At 45.7% G+C, this 26,510-nt stretch overlaps 1 protein-coding gene across 4 annotated transcripts in view; it reads right to left on the bottom strand.

Annotated features, from left to right (window-relative positions):
• Positions 1-588: 588 nt before the first annotated feature.
• prr36b (proline rich 36b) overlaps positions 589-26,510 on the bottom strand; it is a 58,001-nt gene continuing 32,079 nt past the window's right edge. Inside the window, exons 3-13 of one of the 4 annotated variants that reach the window (XM_080776727.1) lie at positions 25,565-26,141; positions 24,494-24,572; positions 10,854-11,074; positions 10,131-10,582; positions 8,864-9,229; positions 8,426-8,457; positions 8,008-8,395; positions 7,593-7,892; positions 6,847-7,107; positions 6,096-6,380; positions 589-3,021 (exon numbers count right to left, since the gene is read on the bottom strand). In XM_080776727.1, the coding sequence (XP_080632853.1) occupies positions 2,323-3,021; positions 6,096-6,380; positions 6,847-7,107; positions 7,593-7,892; positions 8,008-8,395; positions 8,426-8,457; positions 8,864-9,229; positions 10,131-10,582; positions 10,854-11,074; positions 24,494-24,572; positions 25,565-26,141 (3,660 nt within the window). In that variant the 3' untranslated portion in view covers positions 589-2,322. Of the gene's footprint in view, positions 3,022-6,095; positions 6,381-6,846; positions 7,108-7,592; positions 7,893-8,007; positions 8,461-8,863; positions 9,230-10,130; positions 10,583-10,853; positions 11,075-24,493; positions 24,573-25,564; positions 26,142-26,510 lie in introns of all 4 variants that reach the window. The other 3 variants (XM_080776726.1, XM_080776724.1, XM_080776725.1) reach the window with 3 other exon arrangements.

Raw genomic sequence — 26,510 nt, 5'->3', positions numbered from 1 at the left:
TCAGCAACTCGACGTCGGTTTTCAAATTCATTGTATGGGGCTTGAACGTCCAGCAAAGCTACACCCACCGTTTTCTTCTTTTTGGACATGCCTTTACCATATGGACTGAATTCCTCCGTCCAGTTTAAGAATCACCACCCTCCACATTGGTTCCGCAATGCTTTTATTATTTATTTTTATTCTCAGAATTGTTAACCCATTAAAAACAGGGAAAGCATCTCTGGTGTCATTATAGATTTTTGCATTGGCTATTAAACAAATAGCAGATATGCAAGCTGAGAGCTTGTTTGTACATCTGCTATTTTTGAACTACTAATTTAAAAGGCATTCCTAGAATCGACCACAATAAGAACGTCACCGGACTTATCGGTAGACAGAAATCTCGGAAAGTCTGCCTATGCGTGAATTTCGTACGCGACACGCCTCACAACACAAGCGGCAAACATGGAGCGCCTGGCTCAGCGAATGTGAGGTGGTGCTTTGGACAACGACGTCCAAAGTGTAAGAAAAAAAAAAGGAAAAACATGTTCTGTGTACAGACATGGCCCCTTGAAAGTTCAGACGGGGAAAGAAGAAACAGGAACGGAATGCCTTGCAATGATGTTTTAATGGAATTTTGAACAAATAATAAAAAACGAATAAACCCCTAGTTAGTGAGAAGAACCATTCATTTATCATCAAACATCTCTAGTGTAAAGCCGGTCCAAACGTCATCAGGTAGTACACTTTTTTTTTTTGTCTTTTTTCCTTCAGTTAGTCAAACATGCAAGATAATTGGTCCAGACGGACACCCCCCGCCCCCCTATGCTGTGGCAAAGGGTTAACTCTAACAGATGCGGGGTGTGTGTGTATGTGTGTGGAGGGGGACACGATGCGATGCGGGAGAGTTTTCTTCAAACAATGGTCTAGTCTCGTTAGTTGATTTGCCAAAAGCACGAATGAGCAACTAGCCGAAGGTGCTTAACCGCCAAACCACCGTAAAAAAAAAACGAACAAAATGCCTCGAAAGACGCAGGCCGGAGTTGTACTTTAGCCGCGCTGCATGAAGCTGCATGAAGCCCACAGCGCGTTGCAACTTGCGAAGCGTTGTGCGCTTGCAGCTTGGCTTTGTATTGTGGGCTTTGTGAGGCTTGCACTTGCAGCTTGGCTTAATTGTGGCCTGTGGCACATGCGCACAACTCAAGTATAAATCAGGCGATACCGTACATGAGCACGTGGGTGTGTGGGGGGTATATGTATGTATATGCCGATGATTAACTACACCTCATCTACAACCTCTTTGAAGAACACGACAAACGCTAAGCGACCCACCCCCCCCACGCTGTAACCTACTTCCGAAAAAACACGATGAGAAGCCGTGTTAAATATCTAGCCTTTATTATTTTGTATGTAGCTATGAACGGTTAAAGTCGTAGAACAAGAACACTAACTGTAAGAAAGAAATAATACAAATAAAACACAAAGCCAGACTACAGTAATGTCTAGTGTGTGTGTACATCGGGGTAGGGAGGAACAGGTTTCAACCAAAACAAAACTCAACAAACAGGCAAATACAAAAAAACAAACAAATTGACAGTTGTCCGGTAAAAACAGTAGGATAAATACAGGCAGGTAGTCCGTTTCATTCCATCCACGTTGTTTCTGTTTTTCCTCTTTCACTTTTTAAAAGTTCAGTCACATTTTGGACCAGTCAGTCAGTCAACCAACACCCCGGTCAGGGGGAGGGGCAGTCGGAGTGGGGTGACAAATAAGCAGTGTTACGTAAAAAGAACATTCTAATAGAAAATGGTAGTAGCTATTGTACACAAAGGAGTTTAAGGCCCGACTTGGACCCGGTGTCGCAGACCGGTGTCGCACACCTTAAAAATGGTTGCTCTAAAAGCTCAGAATGTGTTGTAGCGACATGCACAATTCCGAGCTTGTAGATCCGCTACCATTTAGGCGTGCGCCGCCAGCACGTGACGTGGAGAATAAATCGGGCGTAATAAGCCGAACACTCGGAACCATGACCAGAATGATGATAGTATGGAAGAGGGAGGCTTCATTTGAAAATCGCTACAGTCTTTTTTTTTTCTCTCTTTCTTCCATTCATCTCCTACATTCTCACCCATCACCCACTTTTTTTTGTCGTTTACTTTATTTTCTTTTGTCTTCTTTATCTAACCCAACCAGAGAGAAAATGAACGACGACACGTAACGAGGAGGGGGAGAGGGGTTGTTTCTAGGTGGGGGGGGGGGGTGGTAAAAGGTGCATTCCAGGTTGGTTGGTTGGTTGGTTGGTGGTTGGGTGGGGTTGTTGCAGGAAGGTGGGGGGCGGCTTATTTATACGTTACCTGCCAGAAAGCTATCAGTTTTATCGCATATGGCAGAGTAGTAGGGCTCCTCGCCAGGGGCGGAGGGGTGGTGCTGGGGGGCGCCGAAGCGGCTGCCGGGCTCCAGGGGGTCGACGTCCTCCAGGTCGTCGTTGGCCATCTCGCCCCCCAGCATGTAGTGGTGGCGCTGCTCGTCCAGGCCGGCGGCCGCGGAGGGCAGGGCGCTCAGCTCCTTGATGAGGGAGGGATCCTCGGCCTCCTCGTTCTCCAGGGAGAAGATGCCGGGGCTCTTGGCGCTCTCGGCAGTGGAGTGGGCGTTGGAGTTGGATGTGTTGGTGCAGTCGAAGCCGTACGACGCCACAGAGTTGGCCGACTGCGGCGTCAGCCCGCCGCAGCCCCCGAGGTCCGCCTCCACCGCCTCCTCGTCCTCGTCCAGGGCGGGCAGGCCGCCGGGGGGTGGCGGGCTGTCGAAGCCGCCGGCAACGTGCTGGTGGTCTTCTGCTGTCATGGGCGCGTCGGGGTCGTTGATCTGCATCTCGCCCTCCGTGTCGCTGGCCTCGTCGCCCGAGGTGGAGGCCGAGGAGGGGGCGGAGGCCGGGGCGGTCGGGGGTCCCGCTCCCGGGACCTCGTCGGCGGGCAGCGTCTCGGCTTCCTCCTCCTCACCGTCACCTTTCTCCAGGTGGATGCCCAGGTCCTGGTCCATGTCCTGCTGGGACAAGGGGGGCACAAATACAGCACTTTTCAACGCAATGCAACCCGTGTGACACGTTGTGAGCTTGTAGATCGGCGATTTTGGGGCGAAGAGATATGTGTACAGCATCGGTTCCCAAACTAATTTAATGCCTGCCCGGGACCCAAAGGAATGATAATAGCAGATCTACAAGCTCACAACGCAACATTTTTTTTTTTTTTTTTTTTTTTTTTTAAGTAAATTTTATTCAAAGAGTATGACATACATTCACAGACAGAGAATATGACTCTTCGTTTTTTTACATTTTCTCCCACAACTCCTTTCCCAGTCGTCCCCACCCACCCACCATCTTTCCCCACGAGGCCAGACATACAAACAACATATAAACACATAAACACAGGTATAAAACCAATAGGTTGAGTACAAAACAATACACACTACATACAGTATATACACAGGTATAAAACCAAAAAGGTAGACAAGATACTAAAATACAAAGAAAGGGATCATATGGTTATAATTAATAAACAACTTCAATGGGGGGTAAAATTAACGGTAATAATAATAATAGTTAAATAAAATAAAACAAAACATAAAATAAAAAAAGTATAAAAATAAAAAACACAAGAAAAATAAAAAATAAAAAAATAAGAAAAACCTATATATATACACAGATATATATAAAAAGATAACGCGCTTAATTTGCTCATTTCTCGACTCTCATGTGTAATGATTTCCGATTATGCAATATGTACTGCACCAGGTAGAGATCCGCACACCCACACCACGTGTCTTCAGTCAGGTGAAAGTGATTCTAAACTGCTTACATACGATATTAAAGGTTGCCAATAGTCATAAAATTTGTCAGAGGACCCTCGAATCGTGAATTTGATTTTTTCAAGTTTCAGAAAGGACATAACATCAACCAACCATGATTTAGCCGAGGGAGGGGACTCAGCCTTCCACTGTAAAAGTATTCTCCTGCGGGCGATTAATGAGGCGAAGGCAATAACATTAAGTTGTTTTCTGGGTAAAACTACATCCTCCTCCGGGATTCCAAAAATTGCAATTTGGGGGCAAGGCAAAATGGTTGTCTCAAGCACCTCAGAAATTATGGCAAAGAAAGATTTCCAGAATGGTATCAATTTGGGACAAGACCAGAACATGTGGGACAGATTCCCTGGTGATTGTGAACATCTATCGCAACTATCCGTCACGCCAGGATATATTTTAGATATTCTTGCTTTACTGTAATGAGTTCTGTGGAGAACTTTAAACTGAATGAGGCTAAGCCTAGCACAGGAAGAGGAGGAATTAACCCTCTCCGTTGCCTGCTCCCACCACTCATCTGAAAATGCAATCTCCAATTCGGCCTCCCAGCCTGCCCTAATCTTATCCAAACCTGGGTCTCTGCGGGGGATAGTCTCATAGAGACAAGAAACAACACCTCTAGCTAGGCTTGCTGCAGGCATAAAGACCTCCACACCCGACCGTGTTGTAGGTAACTGCGGGAATGTTGGAGAGTGGGTTTTAACAAAGTGTCGAACCTGAAAATATCTAAACCGGTCAGATTGTCGCAGGTTATAGGTTGCACATAAATCTCCAAATTCGGCAAATTGGCCATCTATATATAAGTCCCGGAAGTGAATCAAACCTTCTCTTCCCCATGCAGCAAACCCAGAGTCCATTTTAGCAGGTAAAAAAAAGATGATTATTGCAGATGGGTGCTGACATGGTGAGCAATGACCAACCAAACTCCTTCCTAATCTGACCCCAGACCTTAAGTGTTGAGACAACAATCAGGTTTGTACTGTATTTTGACGGCACAAAAGGGACAGGACTACACACCAACGCTTCAATCGAGGACGAAATGCAGGAGCCAGCCTCAAGTCTACACCAGCAGTCTTCAGGCTCACTCAACCAGAGAATTATTTTGTGAATGTTAGCAGCCCAATAATAACACCTGAAGTTTGGAAGGCCCAATCCGCCCTCGGCTCTGATTCTCTGCAGTAAAGGCAATCTGATTCTTGGGGTTTTACCTTCCCAAATAAAGGACGAAATCATAGAGTCTAATTTAGTAAAAAACGATTTTGGGAGGAATATTGGGAGACATTGGAAAAGATACAAGTATCTAGGTAGTATGTTCATTTTAACAGTCTGTACTCTGCCAGCTAAGGAAAGAGGCAGAGCATTCCACCTCTGGAGGTCAGTCTTGACCCTGGTTGTCAATGCAGTGAAATTTTGTTCAAGAAGAGAGCCAAAAGATTGGGTTATATTAATACCCAAATATTTGAAGCCATTGTTTGCCACATGGAAAGATTGGAGAGACTGGGAAACATCACGGGCCATCTCATTAATCGGGAAACACTCACTTTTTTGTAAATTTAGTTTGTAACCAGAGAAGCTTCCAACGCAACATTTCTTAAACATTTGTTTTCGTTGATTTCATCATGAAATTACTGAATTAAATAATTTCATAATTATTCACACGACCACAATAATTAAAGTGGTCGTTTGAATATACCAAAGATTCCTCAGTGATGTTTATAAAACAACTTTGACTCCATGCTACTTCCGTGTTGCATAACAGTAACATCACGGTCAAATCCTTGGCATCTTTATAGTAGCCACGCGTGTCATTGACTCACTGCTAGTCAACTTCTGTGACACCCCAATGTTATGGTATCAAAACAAGGTTATTAAGGTTAACGAAAACAAATGAAAACTAAAATAGATTAAAAAAAAACCCCAAAAAAACAACATTTTAGTTAAAACTATAATAAAACTAAAATGATAACTGAATTGTGCTTTTACAAAACTAAAACGGACTGAAATAGTTTTAGTTTTTCTCGTTACCAACAGTTTGTTGAGTTTTTATTACACAATAGGCCTATGAATAGGCCTTTGAATCCTGCAACTGACAAATAACCCAACGTATAAAAAACTAAAACAAAACACTAAAACTACACGTCACAAAAATAAAGCTAGCAAATCCGCCAAATAACTACTATAACCTTCTATCAAAAGTGTTACTGGAACATTGATATTTTTATACTAGTCGGACATTCCATTACGGTGACAAAAAGCCCTACCTGATGAAGCGGGGCGGCGGGCACGGGCGTCCGCTGCTTGTCGGAGCGTGACTCCACGCCGGAGCTGCTGTCGTAGTCGCGCAGCTCGTCTGGTGTGGACGTCTCGCTACCGCTGTGGGCGGCGAGCGCCGCGCCGCTCAGCGTGCTGGACTGAGACATGGCCATGGGTGGGGCAGGGGGCGGGGCCACAGGGGCCTCCTCCTCCTCAGCGCTCTCCATGTCTTTGTGGGCAGACTGGCGCCCTGCGTGGGACTCCTGTTGGGGCGCACCGCCGTCCATCCAGGCCTGGAAAAGAGTCATTATAGTTAGCTAAAAACTAACTACGTAAATAACTCTAAATAGGGGGGAAAAAACGGACTAAACATTTTTTGATAGTTACAAGTGAAGAAGGACAGGAAAGAGGGAGGGGACAAGCAAAGGTCGTCATAAACAGGCTAAACCCGATATCTGGCCTGCGCCTGGACGTGGACCACTAGGTCAGTGTGCGCGCCGTAAATTTCAATATTCCACACGAGCCAAAATATTTCTGATGGATATGAAATCTTCCAATAGTGTTTAGCTGCGTTGGGTTTTAGGCGCAGTTGTCAAAAAGTGAGCTTGTAAACCTACTATTTTCGCTATTTTTCTGAGCTTGTCCATTCCCGCCCAACTACCCAATAGTACTATAAATCTAAAATGAATCAAAACCAAGTAATGAAAAAAAAATATATATCATTTTTTTAAATATAGAAAAATGCAAATCTATAATAACCTTGGCGGGAGACAGGGCAGGCTTCTCTGAGTCAGACGCCCCGTGGTCGGCCGGGTGGCTTCCTGAGGAAGCCCAGGGGTCCGAGAAGGGGCCCACCTGACCCCAGGCGGCGGCCGACGCACCACCGAACATGGCGGGCAGCGGGGCCGGGCGGTTCAGGTTGTCCAGGCGCTCCGTGTCTTCCTGGAAGTCGTCCTCTCCCTCCACGTTCTCCGTCACGCCGCCCTCACTGGGCATCTCCACGTCTTCATCCTCCTCATCCTCACAATCACAAACACACTCCTCTTTATTGTCACGTCACAGGTGTGAAAAGAAGTCGGCGAAATTGTCTGTTTTGTGCAAGCGCAATCACTCGTAGTTGTCAGGAAAAACCTTAAGACGTACAGTACTTTGCCAAAAGTAGCAGCTATGTACATGAGATTAGACAGGCACGCCTTACCCCTTATGTTTTACTGACCATTTACCCTTTATGTTTTACTGACCATTTACCCTTTATGTTTTACTGACCATTTACCCCTTATGTTTTACTGACCATTTACCCTTTATGTTTTACTGACCATTTTGAAAAACAAATTTAAATAGTGAAAATAGCTACATCAAGGTTGTGATTGTAGATGGGCTATTTGAACCATTTTGAAATGTTTAAAAAGGCGCAAAGAGTAGCAGGTAAGTACAGGATGAACAAATAACAGGTATGTACATGATAGTTAAGAGACATAAAGGTGAAAAACGTAGCAGCCATGTACCTCATGTTGTTGGACGGCCTTGGCGTGGCGCCGGTGGTCCTCGGCCCGCTCCGAGCTCACGTCCATGTCGTCCATGCGCTCCTCCTCCTCTTCCTCCTCCTCGTCTTCCTCCTCGTTGGCCAGGGTCTCCACGTTGGGGGAACTCATGAAGTTGCCGTCGCCCTCGGAGCCGCGGAAGCTGGAGTCCACCAGGGCGTCCGAGCTCTGCGTGCCCTCCAGCAAGGCAGTGTACTGGGTGCTGCTCATCTCCGACACCCCCGGCGGGCGGCTGCTGGCGCTGCTCACATCCTCCGAGTAGGCCTGTCACCATTAATTTGAGGTACAAAGTAATTGCGATTAACAATTTGAAATAATTACGATTATCTCAATGAATCACGATCAGGCGTGTCACGCCAACAACTGCAGACGGTCCTACCTCAGAGTCGGCGGCGGCAGACATGGGGTCGTCGGCGTGCCAGCCTGACTGGCCGCCGAACCCGCCCGAGGAGGACCCGGTGGTAGCCGCGTGGCCCAGTCTTCTCTGCTCGCTGTCCTCCTCGTCATCATCGTCGTCGTCGTTGATCTCCTGCTCGGCCTTCTCCACGGCCGCCTCCTCCTGTTGCTCCTCCTCACGCCGCTGAGACGTGGGGGCCACGAAGGAGAAGTCGTCCAGCGGGGAGGCTCCTCCCAGCAGGGCTGACACACACGGAGGCGCGGACATGGCGGGCATGAGGAGGTTCTCCTTCTCCTCCCCCATCTGCTCCTCCTCGCGCCGCTGAGATGCGGGGCCCGCGAAGGAGAAGTCGTCCAGCGGGGAGGCTCCTCCCAGCAGGGCCGACGCACACGGAGGCGCGGACATGAGGTTCTCCTTCTCCTCCATCAGCTCCTCCTGTGGGGTTGTCAGTTGATGATTAAACTGTCGCCACAAATGACGATTTAGCCCCATTGAGACCTGAAGCCGATTCTAAAAAGGTCTTCTAAAGCCAAAACAGATTTCTGAAAAATGTATGTTGCCATATCAGAGGTGTATTTGGCCGTGGACCCCCATCTCAAAATATTTATTTCCAAGGACCTCTAGAAGCAAAGATGAGGAGTTTAAAATGAGCACATTTTAAAGATCTTTCAAAAATAGCATAATATAAGCTCAAGCCTGTAGAGTGCAGCGCTATGAGATTGTACATCAACAGACGGATTACAGACAAACTGAAGCGATTTGTGTCGATTGTGCTAAATGACGTCATTATCTCAAATAAATGATAGCGACCGGGCGTTATAACTCTGAGCCTCCTAACCTCTCGGTCATCTTCCTCCTCCTCCCGCTGTGCTTGGAAGGTCATCTTCACGTGGCCGGGGCTCGGCGCAGCCAGGAGGGGGGTGGGCTGGCTGCTGAAGTCCCAGGGGTCGGGCTGGACGTGCATCATTTCCGCCGGAAGCGAGGAGTTGCGCGGGGGGTCCTCGCTGACCGGCGTGGTGGCCTCTGGCGGGGAGCAGGGAGGAGACATGACCGTGGTCCCCAGGGAAGGGCCCTTCGTCGAGGCATCGGGCTCCCCCAGGCTGAGGAGGTCCAGCTGGGCAGAGAGCGCAGGGAGGGCCCGGTGGGGCTCCGGTTCTGGAGCAGGTCCCCGCGCGGGTTCGGGAGCTGCCTCTGGTGCTCCAGCCTTGGTGGAAGAAAGACAGGAAACACAGCACCGTCACCATCGTCACATTCTTAGTTTGGTGGTTCTCAACCTGTGGTACCGGGGGCCCACTGGTGGGGCCACGAGGCGTATTGCAAAGTGGGCCCACAAATAATTGGCAAAACACTACGTACGATTTAAGCCATTCTGAGGCCAATTCTGCAAATGCCTTATAAATTCAGCAGTTCTCAAACTTTTTCATGCCAAGGATCCCTTGGAGCCGCGGAAGCTGGAGTCCACCAGAAAATTGATATGTGGCCGGAAACCTGATCCAGAAATAGGTTGAGAACCACCGTTTTAGTTGACAATTATGATTTAATATGGATTTTGTTACATTGAACTTTACATTGTCAACAACAATGTCTGTTTGTACAGTTCAGATATGACAAAGAAATGACTATGACCAACGCCAGTAATCAAAATAAATAATACTATGGCCAAAACAGGCCATATACCGTATTGTCCCGAATATAAGACGACTGATTATAAGACGACCCCCATTTTTCAAGACTCAAATAGTCTAGTCCCCGATTATAATACGACCCCGTTTTTTAGGATATTTCCATTGGAAAAAACGTTCAATAAGTTTACTAAAATTAATTTCATTAAACTATTAAATATATAGTATAACATGTACACTTTCCAAAATTGTTAAAATAGCAGATCAACAAGGTCACAACCCTGCAACGTGTTGTGACCTTGTTGATCTGCTATTTTAGCGCATTTAGACGCATTGTGAGATTACAGATCTGCTAATCGAAATTTTCAACAGGTGACTTAATACAGAATAAATGAATGCCGTTTATGCTAAACAATTAGCGATCAGCTCAAATATTTGTGATCATTACTTATTAATAACTGTCATCACTATAACAGGACCTACCTCTTCCGGCCTGGCGATGAGCGCTGCTGCGGCGGCCACAGCTGCGGCGGCGGCTACTGCCGCGGCCACCACCTCTTTGTTCTCACAGTCCTCTTTAGCTGCAGCGTCGCCAGCCGGCACCACTTTGGCCGCCCGTTTGACGGGGGTCGGGGTGCTACTGCCCACCGCCTTCTTAGGGCTGGTCGCCTTGGTGGCGCCGGACTTGGCGCCGGGTGTCTTGGCGGGGGTGGAGGACTTGCCCTCTTGTGTTTTGGGACGGGAGGGGGTTTTGTTGCCGTCGGTGGCCGCCGCCGCCTTGGTCACTGCTGTTGGCTTTTTAGCGGCAGAGTCTGGTCGGGGTGACGATTTGGCGGTCTCTGGTTTGGTGGTCTTTGTTGTTGCCGCCGCAGGCCGGGTGAGGGGAGACGCCGCAGGCTTCTTGGCTGCTGCTGGGGTTGTTGGTTTGGTGACATCTAGAGAGGAGGAATGGGACATGGTCACTATTATGGCGCTAACATTGCTAATGCTAACTTAAGCAGTTTCTTACAATGGCAGTCTGCGAGTGGGAAAAACTGAAGTGAAAGTGATGACAACAATGGCTGGCACAGAATGTTGTGTCTTGTTAAATCCTCCCCACACATTTCTGTCCTGAACTGCCGTTGTACCCTACTGCCTCACCTGCCAGCGAGGAGCCCTCACAGGGAGGAGGTAAAACCACACTGCTCTATCCGACGTTTCCGTTACCTTTCTTGACCGATGGCAAGGTGGTCTTGGGCGCCTGCGCTGCCGCAGTCTTGCCAGCAGAGGGGGCGGTGGAGGAGGTTTTGGCGGGGCCAGCCTTGGTGATGGTGGAGGTTTTCGGGGTGGTTTTGGTCGTGGGCGCGGCAGAGCTCTTGGGCGCGCTGGCGCTTGCCGGGCGGGCCGACGCCGAGGCGGGCCGAGGAGCCGAAGTGCCAGTGGCGGGCCTGAGGAGGAGGAAACGCAAGGAGTGAACAAACCATGAGTCATGACGGGAGGATTAATGTGAAATCTTGCACATCAACTCTAATGTGCAAGAGTTGGTCGAAGCAATCCATTTAGAATTAGATGATCAATAAACACATTGTGTGCCCACACAACACTTTCAAAATAGTGACTTTTTTTTTGTGTGCCTTTTTTTCTTTTTTTTTTGCCTAGATGTCCACAGACTTCTTTGTCGCTGCATAGCGGTAATTCCCAGGACGTCAAATGTGTTTTAAAAGTAGTCGAATTTCATTAAATACTTTTCAAAAATGGTTATAAATAAACAGCTGATCAATTGTGCTATTCTTGCAAACCCCACAAAATATAAATAAGACTTAAATCTACACATTTTCCCTGAATTTATTTATTGATATATGAACAAAATATATATTTAAAAAAGGAGCTTCTCAATGATTTGATTAATGACAATACGAATAGATAGAATAATCTATTCTATCCATTAGTAACTCATTGCATAATGGAGAACAGATATTCAAGCTAACAAGTTTGATGTGTTCCCTAAATATGGAGAGATGAACCATTATGATAAAATAGAAGGTGATGCTAGTGGCGTGTGTGTGTGTGCATGCGTGTGTTGTGTAGGACGCCAAGTTCACAGCCAGGGGCGAACGGCAGGTCTCACCCTGGCTGGACATTCTTACACCTGGGTGTAATGTAAATGAAATATTGATTGTTCAAGGCCTTGATGCAGTGCCTTGGAGCTCGACACGACACCGACACACAACTACTGCGATATTAAATCGATCTACAGTATAAATGCACCAAGTGTGTGTGTGTGTGCACGTCTATAATACACGTAACTTGAGAACCGTTCGCCCCACCGACTTCATTTCGACACATGCGTTCCATCCCCCCACAGAGAGTGCAGTGCCAGGTGTCGAAGCTCTGGACAAGCCGTGCCCAGGCTCCATTTATATACATGGGCATAAAAGGGACAGATGGGTGGAAGGGGTACTCTGACATGGGTATTGTATAACCGGATGGGGCATGGATCATTACAGACTCTGTGCTCGGGCACCGGCCTAGTATATTACTAACAGTCATTTTCATTTTGTTTCATTTTCTACTTCTGTGGTATGCTTTGGTAGTTCGGTATTGTCTGTCAGGTGGAAACTGTTACCTTTCAGGATTCAAGTTAAAAAACTGCAGCAGATCCACAAGCTTTTGTGTAACGCTGTGTAGTACGATCAAGTAAGTGGGGCTTTAATTTATTTAGGATATGACATGTTTCTCCTGATAGCAACGATATTTTAGATTACAGATTGGGCACCATTAAAAAAAGGCAATAAACCGTAATTCCAACGGTATTGTTATCGCCATTATTAGAAGCATCGTTACAACAATCTACTAAAAAACATTTCTGATGTTTGTGCGATTTTTAGATACATTTATTATAGATCGACGGACAGCATGCAAGACATATCTACATAATATGAAGAAACCTTGTATCTTCTCCATATTTCAACTTTTTATATTTTTCATCACTTAATACACCTTGTTAGTGAAAACAACAGATCTACAAGCTTTGATCTAAAATAAAGAATGTTCGTTCCATTTCGGACAAACAAGGTTTCCACCGACAGTGACGATATATGGTTGTGGGGAGGTGGGGTGGTCTGTGACCTTGAGGATTGTTTGAAATATTCTAGTGGCCCGAGCTTAAAAAAGAAAATATTGAGAACCACAGGAGAGAGAGACCATGTCCGCCCACAGCTCAATGACTAGTCATTGGCAGAGCAGGGGAAGCACTGACTCCACCACACACACCCACTGCACAGGAAGTAAACACGCCGCCGACGCCGTGCGAGTGCACACACGCACGAATGCACGGACACATACACACACACACTCACACACACACCGGAGGAAGTAAACACAAGTAAAGCCAGGGAACAGCAGGACGGGAGCAGGAAGAGAGGGTGTTGGTTGGTTTATTTGGTTTCCTAAACTCCCATGGAGAGAGAGAGAGAGAGCAGACCCTTCCGTTACTTGATGCCAATACTTTTATACTTTTACTGAAGTACATTTTCAATACCGAACTTGTAACAGACCGTTTCTACAATATAGGGTATATTGATACTTTTACTCAAGTGAAAAACTAGAGTACATCTTCCATCACTGAATCTAACCTCCATCCAGCGGGCCCTGACTGACAGACAGACAGGGCCATGTCATCATGTGATCACTCCCCTGCCCTCATACTTAACTACACTAGCTCCCCTGCCTCCAGTCCCAACCCGCCCCGCTTCTAAATAAAGAAACCATGTTAGCAGCACTGGCATAACGGGAACAAGCAGTGATGGAGGGATGCACACAGAGGCAGTGAGGTAGGGAAGATTTCTGGGACCACGTTAATCTTTAATTCTGAAAAGGAGAACCGAAATAACTTGTTCAAATCCCCCGGTTTCAACCGCCGACGGGCCCCCCGTTAAAAGCACATCCATTGTGTAAGAGAGCGAGATGGGTGGTTCTGTATATCCTGGGAAGAAGCAGCGAGATCTGCACACACACACACACCCCCCAACCCCCCCCACCCCCCCCTGTGCCAACTGTAATGGAACATTACATAGCACGCCATGAGTCTAACCCCCGGTTAGACTCATGCACCGGTCGGAAGCAAGCCGTTCAAGTGTCGTGAACTTGAAGTGTACATAATAAACATGAACGCACTTTTTTATTTCTTTTGACCGTTGATCTTTTTTCCTACGTTTATTCCTTGCTCTCCCTCTCGCCCCCTAGGTGTCCTGAAAACGGCATATGATCGCAAAAGCTTGAAAAGACTTCAGCCCATTCTACACCTGTAAACCGTGTGGTCTGAAACAGTAGAAATCAAACAAAGCTTCTGACAGCAGAGCGGACCATATGAAAATTACAAAACATAATTCCGATTAACAATAGTATTGCGATAATCAAAATATGCATGGAAAACCAATGGTTTTAGTACTTCCAATGGAAAGAGCAAAATTAAAATGGAGAAAACAACTTTATGATTATATGGCAGCCGCTGATAGATTACTTGCCCAGGGATCTATCTACTCTGATTTATAAAAGAAGTGATTCATTGCATTGGCGAGCCCCAGCTGTAATCTTGCAATTTGCCTTCTGATGTGCCCATGTGTGTATTTTTATGAATAACTGTATTATGTATCTATAGTTTCATGATTTCTGTTTCTGCTTGCCACTTCTTTTTTTATTGTATTGTGCCTTTAATTTATACCTAGTTTGTCCTAATTTATTTGTATACATTTATGGTAGACCTTTATGTGAAAACATAAAAATTCAATAACCAAAAAGTTAAAGAAATACATGCTTAACACTTAAAATGACAATTTTGTTAACCACCTCATGCCATTGCCTCCCCATTCAGTAGCTTGTAGATCTGCCATTTTTGGCGAATCGATTTGTGTACAGTGAAATAAGAGCGTACGAAATGCGCTCTTCAGGTCAGTTTTATAGAGGGTTTAAGACTTAAACTTGAAGTGGTACTGAATTTGCAGCTGAACAAAAGCTAATCCTTGTGAATAGCGTAGGACAATTTCACCCTAAATTTAAATATCTGGAATACGATTACCGCAATATGTTTTCATCATGATAAACGATATATAATACCTAATTCTTATCCCGTGTCGTGTCGCATGATTGCCGAGTCATGTCAGTGCCGTTAACTGTCATATTATTATTATTTTCAGGTCTTGTGACCGTAAAAAGAAAAGAAAAAAAAACAGCAAAAAAAAAAAAAAAAACACACACACACACACACACACACACACAATGAAGCCTTAAACAACAAACACCAGCATTAATACAAGTGTCGGGCGTATATTTGGAGCATGTCGCCACTGATGCGGCAAGTCGCTGATCTTCTTGTACCAAAAAACAAAGGTGCCCTCTCATTACTGTGTCACAGAGACGGGGAGAGAGACCGGGGGAGGGGGGTGTGAGGGATTTAACACCACTTGGCGGAACGATGAAGTCTTAGACAAGGACAAGCTTTTTATCCAGCCAGCGTTGACAACACCCCGGGACAAACATGGCACAACAAGCCATTGTTTTCCATGTTAATATGGCCAACTTAATGGATACAGGATCTCTTTCTCTTACTGGAAAAAGGCCGCTCCAACTTGTGCTAATGAACCCTATTTAGCTCGAGCTATTGATCGTTCCTCGGTTTAATCTGATTAGCGCGCTAGCATGACGGGAGGTTCAAATGTAGGCCAGCAGTTGCATCAGATCCTTAACGGTGAGCTCAGGTGATGATGAAGCCGCTTCCGGCTAAGCTAATTACAAGTCGAGTTCCTAGACCACACAGAGTGCCCGGTCAAAACACACCACTATAATCATTTGTGACCGCTTCTGACCGAGGATAAGTCATTGAAAAATCTTTTTCTTTTTTTTCATGTCATGTGAAAGCAGTGAAGTAATGTCTTGCAGAAAACAGCAAGTTGAGAAAACAGGCTTGAAAAGTTCACTTCTGTGGTCTCACTTCTGTGGACATTACTCCTAGATACATGTTTAAGCATTTATTTCGTATTTACATTTTCATGTCAGCTCTGACATTTATTTCAGACATGCTCTAGTATGTGAAGAGTCTGCCTGTGCCATTAACTCATTTTGGGGGGGAAAAACAAAAAAAAGAACAACAGTGTTTCTCCTCTGCTGAACAGTTGGACTGGACGCGTTTTGTGGAAAACCGCGTCCAGTGTGCAGGGACCTTTAGTCTTGCCTCCATCACATTTATCTTTGTTTCGTAATTTTTTCCCGGCATTATTTTTAGGGAGGCAATGGGCAATGAATCGGCCCAACATTGGTACCGCCAAAACATGCTCAAATTAATTTAAACTTGACTTGATTTTCTAACAGCCAAAGCATAAAATAGGGGTTAAAGTGGTTAAGGTTAAGGGGTGAAATGAGGCTACCAGGTTTTGGCATAAGCCTGTGCTAGACGCCCAGACAGCGAAGGACAAGAATGAGTGGAATTAAAAGATTTGCTGTAGGATCCATAAGGGCCCTAAAGTAAATGGACCCCCTAAGGGCACGTTTTGAGAGTTAAACCAACACTCTGAATTTCAGTGAGCGAGGGTAGAGACACCACGGGAAGGTGATAGATGTATATTCAAGGAGAGCCGTGGAGTTAATCTGGCTGGCACAGGATATGTGGGGGTAATCCGGGGTGGAATAAGTACTCAGATTTTTTTTTAACCATCTATCTAAATGCACCAAGTCGTTCCAAGTAGTCCAGTGCCCAACGGGCACCGCTCTAGTATCTTGTATAAGTAGCAATACTGCAATGCATTGGCATGAAAATATACTTCAAGTACCAAAAGTTTAAATATCCTTCATGCTGATTTCCCATGTTGTTTCTCCAACATTTTCAAAATGTGTCAAAATCTTCCAAAACAATTGCAGATCAACAAACTCAACTGTTTGACATGCATAGTTTCCACCCGATAATGATATGCATGAATTAACACTGACAATTTGACTGTGTAGGAACCCGATCTTATAAACAGTGTAGCAGTGTTAGTTATTATGCTGTTGTAGGAACTCTAACTTATAACAGTAGCAGTGTTACAACAGTTATTACACTGCAAGACTGAGAAAGAGAATGTTAATGTGTAGCAAGCATGGTGAGGCAGTTTAAATTAATACTAGCCTGTGGATGGTTGAAAGGCCTAAAGTAGAGCGTTGCATGTTGTTGAACGAGTATCTGTGTCTCTGTGGTGCGCCAACCATCACCATGCTCGATGGAAATCTCCATGGATCATTTTAATCACGACCCTCAATTATTCTGGAATTGACAATTGCTGTGAACTTTTAAGGGGGGAAAGAAAGTTTAAATATGTAGATAAGAGGTTTCTGCCCGACAGCAACGATATACTGTACTGACGGGAGCAAACGGTAGAAGTACTAATCATTATGCAGAATGGTCCATTTCACATCATATTATGGGATTGTAATTAGCATTCCCTTTAATGCTGCAGCTGGTAAAGTTGGGGATGATTTTAATTACTTATGTGCTGCTGGTAATAATAATAATACAAATAATAATAACAAGGTGTTTCAGTCTGTGACTGACAGAGTCATCAGTCTACTTGACTCTTCATTTACCCGGACTCTAGCACCATAATCACCCTGTCAACTCTGTCTGTCTCTCTCTCTTCCCCCGTCTGTCTCTCTCCCTGCCTGTCTGTATATCTGCCTGACTCACTCTCAACACACACACTTCTGTGGCGCACTCAGAATAAACCACACACAGATATATAAATCTTCCACACACACACACACACACACACACACACACACACACACACACACACACACACACACACACACACACACACACACACACACACACACACACACACACACACACACACACACACACACACACACACACACACACACACACACACACAATTTGGTGATTAGCTGTGCGGCTTGTCTGCCCATAAAACAGTGATGACGGCAGAGGACTGCGTGCAGACACAGTCATGCCACGCCCACGGCAGGACACAAGATTTACGAGCAGAGTGCTGCAGACTGGAACAGAAGGCCGCTGCGCTGTCCAGTGCTGCCCGCCCAGTACACAAGACGTTCACACACGCATTGTCCGGCCTGTCTGCGCTTATGTAACTCTGGGAGTGCACAAAATGGAACCAAAATGGACCCGTTATAAGGTGGTGTTGAGAGAGTAGTTTTGTTAAAAGGTTAATTCTGTGTTCTATAGTGTCCATTGCTAGCCTGGCTCCAGCCCTGAATCGCTAGCCACGCCCATTAAGAAAACATGTTCTGGCGATTCAGGTCTGGTGACTGCCTACGGCGGCATCAGTGTCGTTCAAAAATCTGATCGCAGCAGCTGATTGGCCATCAGCCCAGTCACTCGACGGCGCCAGACAACAAACATGGCTGCGGTGACTCACGGCCGTATCAATATCTGGCTATTAAATTGGCGTATGATAAATAGTTTCTTTACAGAAACGACAGATTTTATAAACAGACATATTTTACCGCTTTTGATTACATACTAGTAGTGCTTGTTGGCTGTGTTTGTTTGGTTAGCAAGCGGGTTAGCCATAGCCTCATGATTGACAACAACGTCATCTGCTTTCCTACTATTCTGATTGGTTGGTATGAACCAATCACCGAAGACTGCCGCTTTGATCACGCCCATCCCATAAACTGCTGCTGTGGGGAGGGCTTTCAGTCTGAATAATGTAGTGAAAATTCAGACTGAGCATCAGGCTAGTCCATTGCTATAGAGCAGTGCTTTTAAATGGGGGTCATACAGGTATACTATGCAGAGTTATTACTGGGGAAGAACATGAGAGAAAATGTCAAATGGAAACATTTATTCAACTGTTAAAACATTGACATGGATATTAGTGTTGCTCTGTTGATTAGAAATTGATAATACCAGGCTATTTTGTTTTGGCATTCCTCTTTAAGTGCTTAAATCCATCTCAGTAGCCTACTAATGTTCTCACGGTCTCAGAGGGAGCGTTATTTACGGAAACAAACACAGCATGACTAACAGGAGACCAGAGGACCACCTGATCACTGCCTTACAGGTCCATTTGGTTCCACTTGTACGCTCCCAGGGGTAACATTATCATTTGACTGTAACTGCACCAAAAACAAATGCATTCGTCTGTCTGTCTGTCTGTGGTATAACTCAACGAGTACTCCCTTGCATTGTTCCCGACATGCATGTTCCCCGAGTAGGACGATGCCCAATGGGCACCGACCCCCAGGGGTCCTTGAGGGAGTTCCAAGGGGTCTCCAGCTAAATGATAGTTTAAAAATCCACTGTATGACATGTTATGACTGAGCTACTTTCTGTCCAAAATATTGAAAGCATAATTCCGAGCTCCAAGTGTGCGACCAGCCGTCAAACAATTATTTTGGGAGAGCGCTTGTTTAATAGAAACACGCAAGTAAAACCTAAAACACCCAAAGAAGACGAGGACGCAGGGGACGCCCCGTCACGCACAGCTTAAAAATTAAGAAAACATGGCACCTCGGAATATGCTGTGCAATATTACAATACAGAAAGTAGCTCCTAACATGTCTACGGTGGATTTTTATTAAACAAAAGCTTTGCAGTTTGAAAGCAGCTTGGCCATATTTCATAAAAATCACACAAATTGGCACACATCTCTCATCTCTATAGTCATGTGATCAAGGCGGACTCGTTGCATTCTGATTGGCTAAGATTGACTTCTACTCTGCGCTGCAGTATTTCACTACAAAGAAAACCCGAGATAGATCCGATTAATATTCAGTTGTGGACCAGTCTTATGTGGCCCAGTGCCACATAAGAGATCAGCCTGTCACCTTGCCATGTCCTTCAACGGCAGAATGTTGCTGTCCTAACATCTTTCACTGAGGTGTCACACCAGCATGGCACTGTGGTCCTCCTGTCCACACACACACACCTTGTTCTCTCTGCACGCACAGCCATGGCTCTCACCAGGGTCTCCTGGCAGCATGGATGAGGAGGTGCAGCAACCATGCATCATTGAGAGAGAGACAGAGAGAGAGAGAGAGAGAGAGAGAGAGAGAGACAGACAGCAAGAGAGACACATTGCTCCTCCACCTCTTCCACCCAGCCTGCTATACACACACACACACACGGCCCACACATGCTCTGAATGCTAATTAGAACACAGCTCCTGCTCTGCGGCATCATGGCACCTACATACAGTACATGCAGAGTAACAGTACTGTACATACAGTACAATGTGAGCAGTAATACTACTATACATACAGTACAACATGTACAGTAACAGTACCGTACATACTGTACAGGTGTCCTTATGCAGGTGTGCGTGCCATTCAGATGGGCAGGTTTCTCAAGAATTCCTTCTAAATCAGTGGTTCTCAAACCCTTTCGTGTTCGTCAAGGACCCCCAAATTGATATGCATTTAGAAGAGAAGATTTGTGTTCAAATAAAAATAAACTATGAAGAACGTAGTACAGCAAGTATTTGGGGCATGCAATTATAGATGAAAATGTTCAAAACATTTCAATATCAGTGAGTTTGTAGATCGTTTTAGAAATACTGGTGTGTGAAAGGGTGGTTCATTGATTCATAAAAAATATAAATATGTGTTTAATTACTAATCGACAATGCGATGTAATCGCTAAGAAAATAACCGATAGCTGATCTTTACAGGACACACACACACACAGTCTCCTAGGCATTCAAGTAGGAACACGGTGTTCTAACACCAGTTGGACTGTCTACCAATCACACTGGAGGGTTTGCCTGTGTACCGAGTGCAAGCAGCTTCAAACGGAAGAGACACACACACACACACACACACACACACACAACAAACGTCTCCGACAGGCACACATGGGGGAAAGAGGGAGACTGACACAGAGACAGACAGAGCGATATTACAGTACACAACTACAAAACAAAATAAACCATAATTAATGCCCTTAGTTCAGACACAATGACATTCTGATTATAACATCATTGTGGTTGGCCTCAAATTAGCTTGTAAATCACTGGTTGTGTGGCAGGCATTGTGGTGCTACAGAGTAGCATACAGTACATTTGGCTTTTACACTGAACGGTTGCCAGTGCTCATTAATAGACGTGTTATTTTCAGCTTTTGTTTCTGCCAACAAATTGACTGACGTTAGCTGGCTCTGGTGAAACTCCTACAAAGCGTGTCAAACCATTAAAAGCCACTGTCAACATGGCAGTAAAAGAAAAAGGGTGGCATGGCATGCAGAAAAGTCCCCATTATTTTCCAAGCCGATGACTGACTGGTCCCCAACAGAAACAAGCGGCTCGGTCTACGAAAACAAGCGCCAAAAAAACAAGCCCAAAATAAGCGACTAGGCCTCTCGCTCACTCACACTCACACACACCCACACAATAATCGTGACTACAGAGGGTTGGGAACCTTTAGGATTCTGGTTCCTTAACGATTCCCTCTTACGGTTTCCTTAATGCTCCGACAGCTCTGACAGTGTGATAAAACCCGGAAACGGCTCCAAATGTGATGGAACCGGTTCCTCAATGTTGGATCGGGTTCCTCAGATTCCTCTGGATCCCGACTAGTCGGCTCAAATGATTCTCAAATCCTTCCGTCATACCGTGCTGGAAATGCGAAGAAAACTACAGCGGATGTCTTGCCTCCCCACACCACCTCCATTTAGTCCGTTTTCAATCAATTAGTCAAATTTGTCCTAAATCAAATTAGCCTACTAGTACACATGTATAGCTTGCTGCTTGGCAGAAGTGGAAATTTCTAAATATATTTCAAAGATATTTTAAAATATATTTGTGTGAATGGAAATGACAGCTTCCGTGTCTTGGCTTTCAGTTGACGTAGTTAGCCTTTCTATGTAGCATTGGAATGGTTGTGGGATGGTTGTCTGGCTTGACAGACTAGAGTACTAGACATTAGCTAGACAGGGATATCGGTATCTGACAGAGTGCAAGTACGTCCCGGAGATGCCAGCCTTAATTGAATTTTTGGGGCAATTCTCAAGGGGAGAGCATGATAACAAAAGTGTGTGTGTGTGTGTGTGTGTGTGTGTGTGTGTGTGTGTGTGTGTGTGTCATATCGTGTACAATTCCATTTGGGGATGTTAAAATGTGCTGACAAAACAATTGTCGACGGGTTCTCCAGTTTGACAGTAATAAAAGCAATAATTGTTTAACCGTCTCCATTATTCTTGTGATGGCCTATTCAGAATGTTCCGTTTGCTAGTCGCGGTTCATGTATTTATTGTTCGTTTCAAATCAAGTTATGGTGGGGGGGGGGGGGGATTACCCAGTGGCAGCTGAATTGATGGGGATGGAGTATGGAGTTGAAGTGGATGGAGTTGTCAGTCAGTGTCAGAGACAATGTGTACTAGACAACCAGACAGTAGGCTCTGCCAGCTTGCTTTCAGTGCTGTACGGACGCGTTACGGATTTAAGCAATATTACACTCGAGTGTGTGCTTTACCGTGATTATTGGCACGCCAGTGATGCGGTCAGGAAGCAAGCATCACTGAAGTGCCAATAATCACAGTAAAGCAAAAGCATACCCGAGTGTAATATAGCGATTATACTACGTTGCCCTAAAAAAACCGCAAATGAGACCTAATTTTTATTAGGTGTGCAAAAATACTCGTTTAAAGCATGGGTAGATGGCTATTTCGGGATCTGATGGTAATTCCGACGGAGCATTAGTCCGACATGCGGGACGTTTTGGCCCGACAGCAACGATATGCATGCTATCCTACGTCCTGCTATAGCTCTGAAACCTCTGTCTGGAATCATGTTCCTCAGTGGGTTGAACAATCAACTTGCACACAGACGTAAAAGATAGTAAATAGAGTGACGAAGCCAATTTTTCACTTCTCCCAAATTGACACGGTTTATTATCGCTTTAACGAACAGTCCTCGTGGGCAATGGGATCTGTAGTCGTTGCAGTCCCACAGCCCGGAAGGACGGTGGGTGGAAACCATAGAGTTATAAATAATATAGATATGTCACCAGAGTTCTCCACCCATCCACTTGCATTGAATTGCTCACCCAGCGCATGAGGTCGTTTTCATCCCTTCGTCGGGTTGCATTCTGGGTTGGAATTGGGCCATATGTGAACGTGCCGGGCCGAAAACATAAACGAGCACTGTGCGTGCGTGTGCGAGTGAGTCATGAACGAGCGCCGCCGCCGTTGTGCATTGGCTCACGACGCGTTCATGTATGGCCCAGTGCCGCTGGAGCTGCAGTACATACTTTCGGCCACCATGTCCATTCCTCTCGGTGACGTCTATTTATAACTATGGTGGAAACGACGGGTATGGACTATTAGGCTAGAGTACTCTGTGTATATAGTGTAGGTCTACAGAGTGTTAAAGCAACGCGACAACTCTGTAGCAACTCCTGTCTTTAACATGGCCACACACTAATTTAATTTCCATCTCAAATGGTATGCAACCAAATGGACCCGTGTATAGGACTCCTAGCTAAATTAACACAGACGATTTTATAGTGTAATTAGATGGCTGTCGCTTTGGGAGAGAGTCTGAATTTGCTTTGCAATTCTACTAAGTGGAACATCCAGTGTGTGTGGGCTATGAGTGAGCGTGTGTGTCAGTTGGCTGTGTGTGGTGCACTCAACCAAGACTGACTCATTCGGGGTGTGTGTGTGTGTGTGTGCTGCTCATCTGATACCAACCATGAATGAATGCATGGCAGCAGGAAGGGAAAGGGCCTAAATCTAATTAAAGAGATTAAGAAGAGGAGATTTATGGCTCCATCAAGGCACAATTCTTTCGCACACACACACACACACACACACACACACACACACACACACACACACACACACACACACACACACACACACACACACACACACACACACACACACACACACACACACACACACACACACACACACACACACACACACACACACACACACACACACACACACACACACACACACACACACACACACACACACACACACACACACACACACACACACACACACACACACACACACACACACACACACACACACACACACACACTGCGTAATTGAGTATGCCTGGAAGACTACCTGATGTTGTCAAGGGAGACTATCATCAATGCACTTTTGGGCAATACAGCTCTCTCTCTATCTTTCTGAGTCTGATATGAGCTCCAGGCAGTACTACTTGTCAATCAGTAGGTGTCCTACCAGACACCGGGATGTAAGTGGAACAGTAGGAGACCACCTCCTCCAACCACTGCACAATGGAGGCTACTAGTTGTTGAAACATCTTATCTCTATACGTTTTAACCTTGTGTCTTTTTCGTAAATTAACACACCACTTGATACTCCAGCATCACACAGAAGCATCAAATCTACAAGCTTGCGGTTCTGCTACTTCTGAATTTGAATCCTGTAACAGTTTTGGACATAGACCGACAGAGACCTTGCACTAGTTATATTGTATTAACATACTCTCCAACACAGATTCAATTGTAGTCATTAAAATAAGGATAAGGAATAAGGATTTGACTGCGTAAACTCCCAGGAAGCATTGCTCCCAGGGTCTGTGTTGACTTTGGATGTGAAGCTACTTCTGCCTCTGGGGCCCTGGGGGGTGGTCTCTCTCTCTCACTATCTCTTACAGGGGTGTTTTCTCTTAAATAGAGACCTTCCTGAACCTGTGGCCGAGTTACACGCCCTTCACTTACCACTGGGGAGCTTTGTGATGCTCAGTTTATCCTGCACAATTGCTCATCTATCGTAAAGTTTGTATTTCTATTTTCATGTAGCACGGGTGTAAGTGTGTTGTGCACGAGCTAGCGAGGGGCTCGGAGCCCTATACTAACACCAATGTCAGACCCACCTTGTCGTCTTGGAAGCGGGGGGCTTGGTTGAGGTGGTGGTACTGGGCTTGGTGGGAGCTGTAGAGACAGGCCTAGGAGCTGGAGAGAGGAGAGGGGCGAGGAGAAGAAGTGCAAGGGGGTGCGAAAAAAAAGGTGAGTGCTGTGAACAAAGCTACAGGACAAAGAACACAGAAAGAACAGCCATTCTATACAGTATAGCTCTCTCATACATGAATGCATGAATCATGACACGGTTCCTTCACATGTCCTGGGGATGTAGGGCAAACGTACACGCAGTACACACATAGCTGCGGCACGGTCAGTCTAGCATGTCTAACCTTTCTTTTCTTCTTTTTTTTACCTCATGCTCTTACTATGTCACTGGCACGTTAGACGTTTTGAGACCAATGGTTCTCAAACCGTTTTAATTTCATGGTTCTGAGAGTGTACAAATGGAACCTTTATGGGTCCATTTCCATTCTCCACATTTTTCCTTAAAACTACATACGAAAAAAACATTTAGCCACTTCTTTACGCCTGAAAACCCGTGAGGTGACAATAAAGTTACTTATTCTGATTCTAACTCATGAGCTATGGCTGGCCGGGTGTAGTATATGTACGACTCAACGTTTATAATAAAGATTATTTATCCACCACATTTTATACTAAAGTTTGTACAGTGCACAATGTGTTCCTTTAACCATTAAATCCTATATATTTTATTGTACATCGAATAGGGAAAATAGCAGATTTCTTTTTCGCTAAGAATGCTCACTTGACGTGGGCGTCCGCTAGTGTTCATGTTGGTTAACTATATATATATATATATATATATATATATATATCGCATCTGTTGGGTGGAAACGCAATGTCCACAACTGTTGCTTTTCAGGATTCAAAGGTAGCAGATGTATGTAATCTAAAAACACATTGTTTCGCACCGCATTATTTGCAAGGTTGTAGATCTGCTACTTTTAATGCTTTTGTATGACATCGTTAGTATGATCAAGGTTTGTGCCCGACAGCAACGGTATATACTATTAAAATGAAATGACTGTGGTCTTCCTCTGTGTGTCATTTCCCTGGCTTACCGGCAGGCTTTTTGGCCGCTGCTGTGGTGGCGCTAGCTTTGGTGGCGTTAGCAGGTGCAGGCACCGTTTTCTTGGCCGCCGTCTTGACGGCGCCGTTGGTGGTCGGGGCGGTAGCGGGCCGGCTGAGCCCGGCGGGCTTCTTCTCTGCGCCCTTGGGGGCGGTGCCAGCTGTCCTGGAAGGCGGAGCCGAGCTTGCTGGCTTCCTGGCGGCAGCAGTGGCGGTGGTAGCGGAGGAGCTCTTTTTGTCAGCGGCGCCGGCGGTCTTCTTGGCCACTCCGTTGGTCTGGGGCTTGGACACGCCGTTGGCGAGGCGGCCCGGGCCCGTGTTGGGTCTCGAGCCGGGCTTGGCCGCGCCGGGGCCAACGGCGGGCTTGGTCTTGGCGCCAGCGGCGGTCTTGCCGGCCGGCACCTTGGCCTTGGGGTCCGCCTTGGGGTCATTGATGGCCTCGGAGGCCGGCGGTGCTTGCTGAGGAGGTTCCGCCACCTGGGCCGCGGACACCTCCCCCTCGCCCTGGCCATGCCCCTCCTGCTGATCAGGACCGCCTCCCACCTCGTTGGCTGCGTTGGAGTCTAACACCTGCAGTTTACAATGACAATGTAGGCATTTAGCAGACGCTCTTATCCAAAAGGAACTTGAAATGAAATGTAGTGCCAGTGTTCTCAAACTTTTTAATTTCAAGGACCCCCATAACTTTGAGAGTGTAGAAATGAAACCAAATTACCCTTACAGGTCTGTAAATCTATGTGTATGGAACCAAATGGACCATTACAGGTCTGAAACTGTGTGTACAAATGGAACCAAATGAACCCTCACAAGTCTGTAAGTCTGAGTGTACAAATGGAACCAAATGGACCCTTACAGGTCTGTAACCGTGCGTACAAATGGAACCAAATGGACCCTTACAGGTCTAACTATGAGAGTGTACAAATGGAACCAAATTTGGGG

Source organism: Protomyctophum bolini (assembly GCF_963924005.1).
Source record: "Protomyctophum bolini genome assembly, chromosome: 11".
Lineage (NCBI taxonomy): Eukaryota > Metazoa > Chordata > Actinopteri > Myctophiformes > Myctophidae > Protomyctophum > Protomyctophum bolini.
The sequence above is the reverse complement of the archived record's forward strand: the minus strand, read 5'-3'. Positions and strand labels throughout refer to the sequence as shown.